Here is a 10,915-nt window from a genome sequence, read left to right as displayed (position 1 = left end):
GAATTATTTCTAAATGATTGCTGATTTTTGTTGATTTGTGTTGTACTGTAAGTGTTGTTCTCTTGAGTCTGAATTTACTGTTTGCACAATTTTTCTCATATTGTAAAATCAATTAATTGTTGACCGCTAAAATAAAAAAAATATTTTCCAATGTTTAACTGTATTATTTTCTAGAAACATCAACATGGTGTGTCTGTGTGTGCGTGTGCGTGCGTGTGTGTACATACAGTACCAGTCAAAAGTTTGGACACAACTTCATTTAAGTGTTTTTCATTATTTGAAAATGTTCTGCACTGTACATTGATACTTAATTCACTCAAACTATTAAGAACAACATGAAATATTTTAGTGAACTAAACTAAACTAGTGTTTAACTAACGCTTAGAAAAGATTCTTCAAAGTAGACACATCTTTCTTTACACAGCTTGGTATTTTCTCAGTCAGCTTTATAAGATATTTAATTGGAATGGCCTTCAGTTTACAGCTGTTCTGAACTTGTCAAGTAACATGTTTAAGACCATCAGTTGGGTTGTGATAAAATGTACTGCTAAGATTTCAAACAACAATGCAAAATGGCTGACACATTATATAGTACACTTTTTACTGTTACTGTAAAAGGAAGTGATTCCCAACACAGTTCAAGAGTTACCTCTGTTGCACAGGATAAGTTCAGAGTTACCTGAAACTGCAACAGAACTGCATGATTCTTTATGCGTTCCAGTGGTGTGCAGTAAGGCCCTTCAAAACCTTCAGGGAAGTATGTAAATCATTAAAAAATATTTAATAAGAAAATATATATTATAGTTATTGTAAAATATAAGCATATTTTTTTGTAAATTAATTAAAATAAAAAACAACAACTAATTCAAAGCATAAGTCTGTGTTTTTTAATTGCTACCGGACTCATATCTGTCTGGCAGCGGTACTAACCAATCAAAACTTTTTAAAATGGCTTCTGCCCACTTGTGTCTGCGTGGACGCTGTCACTACCCGTTCTGTACCCCCTGCCTGATTTGTGCCGCGCATGCGCACTGCAAACTGAGCAGGGGCACGGATAGGGTAGCCACGGCTGTTACACAAGCAGTTGTGTGCATGTGTCAACATTTCTGTGAGTTCGCTGCTCAAGCTTAACTTCCGTTTTCTGGATTCTAGATAGACTGATAGGTGTTTAAACTAATTATAATTAAGAAATAAAAGATTTAAATACACTTTCAGAGATAGCATTAACATCTACATACTCAAGTGTCAATTTAGAATGCTTCCCATGAATGAATGAATGAATAAATAAAAAAATCAGAGCCAGAACACATTTATTCTCATAGGCCTTATCTAACTAGCAGTTTATCTTTCTGTAATCTAGATAGACTGGGAAATGAATTACAAATAAATACAAACATCAACTAGAAGTTTTTTGTCCTTAAAACAGTTGCTATATAAACTGTGCATTTTACGCTTTGCCAATTTAGTATTACAGGGTGTATGAGACATTTTAGAAATGTAATTAGTTTACCATTATAACAAACCTGTTTGGGTGATTCCCCACGTCTATGGGGTGGTGGTGTGGTCTTTGACCATTTGTATAATTTTTTAAGCTAACAAAGAATTTATGTAAGAAAAAAAAAACACATTTATTTTTTCTTTAACTATACAGTTAAAGAAAGTATCAGAAATAACAGCTGCCCGGACCCGGTTTTGCATGCGTCAAACAACTAACACCAGTTACTCCCTCACTGAAATTTTGCATTAAATTTGCCCAAACTTTGGTCTGTGATTCATGTTTAGAAATGGAAACCAAATACCATGTCTCTAAATATGGTCCTGTATCAATATGCTACTTACCATTTTGCTAGTATTTCCCCACACCCTTGACTGAAAGAGAAGAAAAAGAGAAGGGGGCCAACTCAGATAATTGGGCGGGAGTTTTGGGCAGCTTTGCGTGAAGCTGAAGCCCCTTCACACAAAGAGAAAAGGAGAAAACAAATGAAGGAGGAATATGGGGAGGAGGTGGGTGCGAGGTTGTTCGACATGCAGGTAGAGAGGAAGGGACGGTTTATATAGGTCGGAGAGTGGGCGGAGTAAGGGCGTGGATCAGTCTCCCAAAACTAAGTTATATAACTCCACTTAGTATTTCCCCATGCCCTTGACCAAAAGAGAAAGGAAAGAGAAAGGGGGGGGGGGGGGGCAACTCAGATGATTGGGCAGGAGTTCGGGGCAGCTTTGCTGGAAAAGTGTGAAGCTGATGCCGAAGCCCCAAAAAGTTTAATCAGAAGTTCGAGTACGGCAACAAGATTTGTGAGTAGGCCTGTGGCTGTGGTAGGCTTGGGATCTCGAGTGTTCGGGAATTTGGGATGTGTGATCAGGAAGTCCTTGGGCGAGCCGGAAGCTGTGCTGATTCGAGCGGGTGAATTAATGTGTATGATTTGAGGATAAGGTTAATTAATATAGGATGGAGATCTGTCAGACAATCGTGAGAGCGGATTTACATAAGTAGAGGGGGTTAAATCCAGGCAACGGGAACTGAAGGAGCCGGAGGAAATGGTTTTAAGGTGTTGCTAAGTGAAGAGAGAGATGTAACCTGCGCAGGGCATGGAATACAGTAAGACAGAATATGAGAAGCGAAGTAGGCTTGTTAACGTCTGATTACCAGAAAATAGGTGGTGGTTGGAAAGGGTGAGGAGATTGGAGTAGCAGTTGAGGGTAACAACAAATGCTGGCAAGATGATGAAGGCGGTGTGGAGGTCTAAGAAAAGAAAGGTAAGGAATGAATTAAGTGAGGTGTTTTGAGGTGCTGCCAGTCTATTCAAGTATGGACTGTACTGGAATAACAGCATAGAGGATGAGGTCCCGGGAATCAGAATAGGTTGAAGTGGAATATGGTGTTGAACGACTTGTGGAATGATGTGCGTGGTGTAGTTTAAAGGCCCCAAAGAGAAAGCCGCCGCTCCGCGATGCATAGCAGGTGCGACTGAGAAAGGTAGACAGGGTGCCCATGGCGGTCCAACTTGACCCGGGGAAGTGAAGCAGGTCGATGATGATTCAGAGGACAAAGATCAGAGAGAGAAAATTGACAGACTGGGGAAGGGAGGATGGACAAACTGGTGTAGGGGAGGGAAGAGAGAGAAAGATTGGGAAGATGGGATGGCATGGGGCGGAGCCAGGATTACGAGGGGACAAGGAGAGAAGAAAAGGGAAGAGAGAGAAGAAGCAAGGATTGAATACTTACACTGGAAGCGGGACGAAGAGAGAGAGAAGGACGAGGAGGATCGCCCAAGAGAGAAAGAGCGGCAGAAGGGGGAGCTGTGGACGGAGCCTCTGCAGCTGCAGGTGGAGGAGCTGGGGTGGACGAGAACAGTTGGTCGCAGGAGACATACAGGTGGAGGACCATCGGGAGCCAACACCACATGCGTTGTTTAACACGCAAGTAGAGAGAAAGTGACAGTTTATATAGGTCGGACATAGGCGTAGGAACCGGGGGGGATGGGTGGGACATGTCCCACCCAATATTAGAAACAGGTGGATTTGTCCCCCCCAAAAATGATATCAGTTCGCTCAGGTCAGCTGTACTATTAATGAGGAGACAGACCGGACCAATCACGGAGCCGGTTCAGGTATTAAGTCACGCCTCTCAGTAGAAACAGCCAATCAGCTTGCTCGTTTTGCGGCGCGCGGAGCAGAGGCAGTTTGCTGTTGGGGAAGCCCCGCCCCCTCGCTGTGAGATTTAGCAGCGGGATCGGGACGCAGCAGCTTCAGCTGATTTTAAAACAGATCTGGATATACGGAGATTTTACTAAAAGAAAGGTAACGATAGGCTAACCACTTCAACTGTGATGATATGTTTCTGATAGCTGGTTAAAAATACACGTCTCTGAATCAGCACACAGTTTAAACCCACTGTGATTAATAAACTGCAGCTGTGTTAGTGAGTTAGCTTATCTTTGGAATTAGCTAGATTGGGAGTCAGGATTAAAGGAAAAAAATAAAATATATATGCAATGTTTCCCTGTACCTGATCAGCTAATCACTTTAATTTTCAAACTGTTTATTCATTTAGGATTACATGACTTACTGTGAGCTATAATGAACGAAAATTGATTTAACTAACTAGTTATCTAGAAGCTGGATGTAGATGATCGCCAGAATTTCGTACAGTACTTTAAGTTGGTAGTTTAAAGCAGTTACTTAACCCCGATCACTGCCCTAAACTAGTGTTTTCCACCTGATCAGCTAATAAACAGTCATTTACTGAGTTTACCTGTTAAAAACCTTTAGCCCCCTATGGAGCCTAAATTAATCATGTATATCCACCAGAGGAAGCTCTAGAATATGCAGAACAGTTTTAATATGCAGTAGAATATGTAAGAACAGGGTTGAGAAACACTGCTGTAACGTGACTTCTGTTCATTTGTATTTCACAGTAAGACCACATATCCTGACGTTTATAAAAGTCTCTATGAAACGTAAAGTTACATTCTTTTACATAAAAGGACACCATCTTAAGAAGAGCTCTCAGTAGAAAAAAATAAAAGTGCAGGAGAAAATGTAAATATACAACAGAATTGACATGCCAATACATAATAATAATAATAATAATAATAATAATAATAATAATAATAATAATAATAATAATCTGTTATATTATTTTAAATATTAGGTGATAACTCAGACATTGCTTGCATAATTTTTCTAACAACAGTAACTGTAACGTGGAGTAACATGTTTAGGTTGTAAAATCACCTTATAATAATAATTTACTTTTAATTAAAAGTAATTTCCACAAATGTTGTTCTAGGAAACTATTGGGTGGGCTTGGGTTCCTATTGGCAAATGTGTCCCCCCCAATATCAAGCCCGCTCCTACGCCCTTGAGGTCGGAGAGTGGGAGGAGTAAGGGCGTGGATTGATCTCCCAAAATTAAGTTATATAACTTCACTAAAAATGAGGTACAACACATTTATCAAAAAAGCAGTTTATTTTAGCATGAGAGCGCAACCCAATAGTTAGCTAACTATCATGGAATTGTGACTGCAAATGAGACAGATATTGTGTCATATCTAAATAAAAAACCTTTTTAAAGGCTGCATTTCAATGTGAAACTAATTCACAATAATAGGCCTGACTGGTGAGTTTTTGTGTGTACTTAATGTTTTGGCTGCCCACATGGCTGCAAAAAAATTATATACAGATCAGAGAATTTATAGACCATTTTCACAGTGGCTGTGTTGTCACGTCAGTCTCTGAGTAGTAGTGTTGTTGAATTTCTTCCTGCACTGTAGGCTGCTCATTGTTTTTTTAGACTCTCTCAATCGTCTTTACTGATCTTTAGCACCGCTAACAGAAGCACAGCTTACTGAGCGGCATTCTGGAGGAGAAAAAAGGCGTCAGGTTCTTTACTCATTCACACATTGTGCTGTTTCTACATTAAACTACACACTGCTCAGTCCTCACTGATAACAATGTAAATAAATGCTGAGTAACTTAATGTACATGTAGTTTCTTTAATCACTGTTTTTATTTTAATTTCATTTTGAACTGAACCAGAGTGAACAGTGGGTTTATTTCATCTGATTTGATTGATTTGCTGTTTAAACTCACGTAATCACGTAATAAGCAGCGGTTTTTAGTTGGAGTTGAACAGTTTAATTCTGATAAAGTATAAACTCTGGTAAGGGTGTTTAACTAAATTATTGGTATATTTAGAAACAGTCCGCAGACTCAGCCATTGATTACAACACACAGTTATTTATATAGAAGAATCAAGAGTTCAGTCACTTTCTTATTCAATGACAATTTATTCATGTGATTAATAAGTATGTAACTTACTTAGCAGTGCAGACCCACATCCCATAACATTAATATAAATAAAAAAAAGATAAGAAAACTTAATTTGTAGCAAACTATTTTAAAAGTGGCACATGGAAACAATTTTAATACACTGACATGCCAAATTTAATGGGACAGACACTAGAAATAGTCTTTTGCCAAATTCCATGGAAGGTAAAGAACACCATACTGACCTGTGAGATATATGGGCAGGGTCTCCTGAATTGACTGTGGATATGATTTCTGCCATAGTTGCTAGTCGCTGTTCACAAAGGCAGTTCGAGCCAGACACCACCGGTCACCATCATTACCCCCCACTGTACTGCACTACTCACTTAATATTAGCCTATTACTGTTAAATACCCAAAACACAACTTCAGTAATGGAACGTCCCATGCATCTGCACCCTCACTCCAACTCCCATAATTCACCTGCACCCACTATCAGCTCTCACTCCAACTCCCACAATTCACCTGCACCCACTATCAGCCCTCACTACAACTCCCATAATTCACCTGCACCCACTATCAGACCTCACTACAACTCCCATAATTCACCTGCACCCACTATCAGCTCTCACTCCAACTCCCATAATTCACCTGCACCCACTATCAGCTCTCACTCCAACTCCCATAATTCACCTGCACCCACATTAGGCGTGTTTGACCCGGCGCTGCACAGTCTGATTGAGGCCTGGCTTGGTACAGTGCTTGTGGGTTAGTTTTTTTGTCCGACTTGTGTCTGCCCCTTTACCACGTGACGATGACATCCGGCGTTATAATCTTGCGAGTGTAACAGCGCTACAGCTGCTCTCCCCCAACTGAGTGAGCCTAGAGACGCCCTGATGACGACAGAGCTTAATCCCCATTGGTTAGAAGAGCCACTGACACCTATCGAGTTTGACTCTTTTTTTTATTGTAAAATATCCACTACCGTTCAAAAGTTTGGGGTCACTCAAACAATTTTGTGTTTTCCATGAAAAGTCAAACTTATTCACCACTATACGTTGTGAAATGAATAGAAAATAGAGTCAAGACATTGACAAGGTTAGAAATAATGATTTGTATTTGAAATAACATTGTTTTTACATCAAACTTTGCTTTCATCAAAGAATCCTCCATTTGCAGCAATTACAGCATTGCACACCTTTGGCATTCTAGCTGTTAATTTGTTGAGGTAAGCTGGAGAAATTGCACCCCACGCTTCTAGAAGCAGCCCCCACAAGTTGGATTGGTTGGATGGGCACTTCTGGCGTACCATACGGTCAAGCTGCTCCCACAACATCTCAATGGGGCTCAGATCTGGTGACTGCGCTGGCCACTCCATTACCAATAGAATACCAGCTGCCTGCTTCTGCTGTAAATAGTTCTTGCACAATTTGGAGGTGTGTTTAAGGTCATTGTCCTGTTGTAGGACGAAATTGGCTCCGATCAGGCGCTGTCCACTGGGTATGGCATGGCGTTGCAAAATGGAGTGATAGCCTTCCTTATTCAGAATCCCTTTTACCCTGTACAAATCTCCCACCTTACCAGCACCAAAGCAACCCCAGACCATCACATTACCTCCACCATGCTTAACAGATGGCGTCAGGCATTCTTCCAGCATCTTTTCATTTGTTCTGCGTCTCACAAACGTTCTTCTTTGTGATCCAAACACCTCAAACTTGGATTCATCCGTCCACAACACTTTTTTCCAGTCTTCCTCTGTCCAATGTCTGTGTTCTTTTGCCCATCTTAATCTTTTTCTTTTATTAGCCAGTCTCAGATATGGCTTTTTCTTTGCCACTCTGCCCTGAAGCCCAAAATCCCGCAGCCGCCTCTTTACTGTAGATGTTGACACTGGTGTTTTGCGGGTACTATTTAATGAAGATGCCAGTTGGGGACCTGTGAGGCATCTGTTTCTCAAACTAGAGACTCTGGTTAGAGCCTGTTTGTGCTGTCCTCTGAAGGGAGTAGTACACACCGTTGTAGGAAATCTTCAATTTCTTAGCAATTTCTCACATGGAATAGCCTTCATTTCTAAGAACAAGAATAGACTGTCGAGTTTCAGATGAAAGTTCTCTTTTTCTGGCCATTTTGAGCGTTTAATTGACCCCACAAATGTGATGCTCCAGAAACTCAATCTGCTCAAAGGAAGGTCAGTTTTGTAGCTTCTGTAATGAGCTAGACTGTTTTCAGGTGTGTGAACATGATTGCACAAGGGTTTTCTAATCATCAATTAGCCTTCTGAGCCAATGAGCAAACACATTGTACCATTAGAACACTGGAGTGATAGTTGCTGGAAATGGGCCTCTATACACCTATGTAGATATTGCACCAAAACCAGACATTTGCAGCTAGAATAGTCATTTACCACATTAGCAATGTACAGAGTGTATTTGCTTAAAGTTAGGACTAGTTTAAAGTTATCTTCATTGAAAAGTACAGTGCTTTTCCTTCAAAAATAAGGACGTTTCAACGTGACCCCAAACTTTTGAACGGTAGTGTATATCGCCTTTAAAACACCTTAAAGCATTTTATATCATAATAAAGCTCAACTGCTATACATTTTTACTGTTTTCTGAAGCGTTCTGAACTGCTCTTCTTAATTGTCTTTAAAGGCACTACATAACTATTATACTGAGATCTACTTTTCTTTCCTTCTATTATTTTCTGTTGTGAAATGCGCTAAACAATTAAAGCTGTGTAAATGAGCACTATGTTGTATTTATTTGCAAGAACTAAGCTTGTCTGCAATAACAAAACAATGTTCTAAAGCTGATTCTAAAGTTATGCGTGATTCATATTCAGTGTCTAACTTTTCTGTGTCTGAAGAGCAGATTTTTTAATTATGCCCAATTTATTCCCAATTTTTGTTTAGTGCTACACAATACATCTGTAACATGAGAGTTTTTTTTGTGAACATTATAACAAGTTTTTTTTTTTTATCTAAATTTAATAACACTCAATTTCATCCTGTAAACAGCCCAATCACTGCTATTGTTCCACTATTGTTCACGTGGCTGCAGGTGAAGAGTGTCTGACTTGACTCCTCCGCTTGCCCCCCTTTCCCCAACAGCACACGCCTGCTCTCGCTGACCAGCAAGGCGAGGCGCAGCCGCATCGTGAACAAGCCTATTTAAACCTTACAACTACCATCACCTGCACCCACTATCGGACCTAATTCCCAATGTCCTATCCAATTACATTTGGCATGGCATTGTATATTATTTAATGATTTTTTAAATAAGATTAATTATTTGCAGGAAAATGGTAAAAATACTTTAAATGGTAAAAGTACTTTAAAACAATAAAGGGAGATCAGGATGCTTTAATGCAGGCAGCTTTCTACAGAGCAGATAAAGATATGTAATATTCATATTCCTTTTGTACCACACACTCACTAAGCACTTCATTAGAAACACTAGACATTTCTAACAGAGGATTAGTTTATATCAATCAAGTAACCTTCATTTAAATTTACTGTACATAAAGGGGGGCCTTCAGTTACAGTGTGGACGGGCCAGTGCATAGAATATAGATTGATAATTAAAAGACAGCATTTATATAATATAAAATAAGATAACTATATCATCAGACCAGGCTTTGTTTCTCTACTCTTCAGCTGCTCAGTTTTGACCATTTCAATTTTGATCCACTACAGCTTCAGCTGCTTATCCAAATTATCTGAGTCAGCTTCAACAAATCTAACTTTCTCAGCTAAGAAATATGAGCACATTTTACGCCTTACTATGATCTAAGAAATCAGAGTATGCTGTTTACATGACTATTAAAATAAGACAGCGATAAGAAACATGCAACAGCATCATATTCAAACTCTGACTAGGTCTTTCCAAAACCTTCCTTTTATTTTGGTGTGCTTCGGATCATTGTCCTACTGCAGTACGTCTGAGCTGAAGGTCACAAATTAATGGCTGGACTTTCTCCTTCAGGATTTTCTGGTAGAGAGCTAAATTCATGGTTTCATTAATTACAGCAAGCAGCCCACACCATCCCAATATCACCACCATGACTTTAAGGATGATGTTCTTTTTCAGATTTTTTTTTTTCTGAAATAGTTTTATGCTATATAACAGGACACACACCTTCCAAAATGTTCCCCTTCTATCTTGTCAGGCAAGTGAGACCTGCAGTTCTTTACATGTTTTCTGGGTTTTTTTTTAGACCTGCTGGATGAGTTGTCCATGCCCTTTTGGAATAATTTGGGTCAGCTAATCACTTCTGGAAAGGTTCACCACGGTTCCATGTTTTATGCGCTTGTGAAAAATAATCATTAACAAAATCTTTTTTTGCACAAAACTCTTCTGATTCCTGTATATTGTTTCTACAAGCAGCCGGAGGGTGGAGAGTACAGTATGTCATGCTGTTTCTCTCTGGGTGGGTACAGCAGGTAGCGCTCTCCCCTCATGTATCAGAGCTGAGGATCTGGCGGTTTCCTCTGAGCATTGATGGTGCCGGTTAACAAAGAGGTGGAGTCTTACTTACATGTATGGGAGGTGACGTGGGCTTATCCTGTGGATTCATTGTTCAGGGGTAAATGGGGTAAAATTTAAAAGACAAAAAAAAATAATAATACATAAACACTGTATTGTAAACACATCTTTTTTCTAACAAAAACACAATGGGGATATTGAGGAAAACCAAAAGGATTGTGGTTATGCTAATGGATTAGCAGCATGTCTCAGAAAGTTCATATGAACGAATCTTAGCGGAACAAAAATTTGGACACAGCAGAGCTGGAACTGCCGGCATCATGTAACGGACCTGCTTCCAGAATCGGGAGCTAGCAGAAGTGGCATGCGGACTTCTCTCGCTCCACTTTAATGGCGGGGTCTTCTGCAGGTGATGCTGCAGCGCTAGTGGCAGGTGGGAGTAGTCCTTCATTTTCCCGAGCTGGATCAGAATCATGCTCATTTCTTGCTGAACCAGAACCTGATACAATCCCACCTGCCAGTCATAACCGTGTGGAGTTGGAAGCTGCTGTCCTTGGCTGATCCCTGGAGTTAGCACAACTATGAGTCTCCGGCAGAGCTTCATTACCCTTTCTACCTGCTCCATACAGTCTGGTGACAGAAGTGGAAGTCTGTTTTATTAACC

General features: G+C 40.0%; 1 protein-coding gene across 3 annotated transcripts in view; it reads right to left on the bottom strand.

Moving 5' to 3' along the window:
* Positions 1 to 9,113: 9,113 nt before the first annotated feature.
* The window catches only part of il1rl1 (interleukin 1 receptor-like 1), a 36,421-nt gene continuing 34,619 nt past the window's right edge, over positions 9,114 to 10,915 (bottom strand). For all 3 annotated transcript variants that reach the window (XM_022685774.2, XM_022685775.2, XM_022685776.2), the window contains exon 11: positions 9,114 to 10,881. In XM_022685774.2, the coding sequence (XP_022541495.2) occupies positions 10,487 to 10,881 (395 nt within the window). In that variant the 3' untranslated portion in view covers positions 9,114 to 10,486. The remainder of the gene's footprint in view (positions 10,882 to 10,915) is intronic.

This window comes from Astyanax mexicanus, chromosome 11 (assembly GCF_023375975.1).
Source record: "Astyanax mexicanus isolate ESR-SI-001 chromosome 11, AstMex3_surface, whole genome shotgun sequence".
Lineage (NCBI taxonomy): Eukaryota > Metazoa > Chordata > Actinopteri > Characiformes > Acestrorhamphidae > Astyanax > Astyanax mexicanus.
Note: the sequence above shows the minus strand (reverse complement) of the source record. Positions and strands in the feature narration are given on the sequence as shown.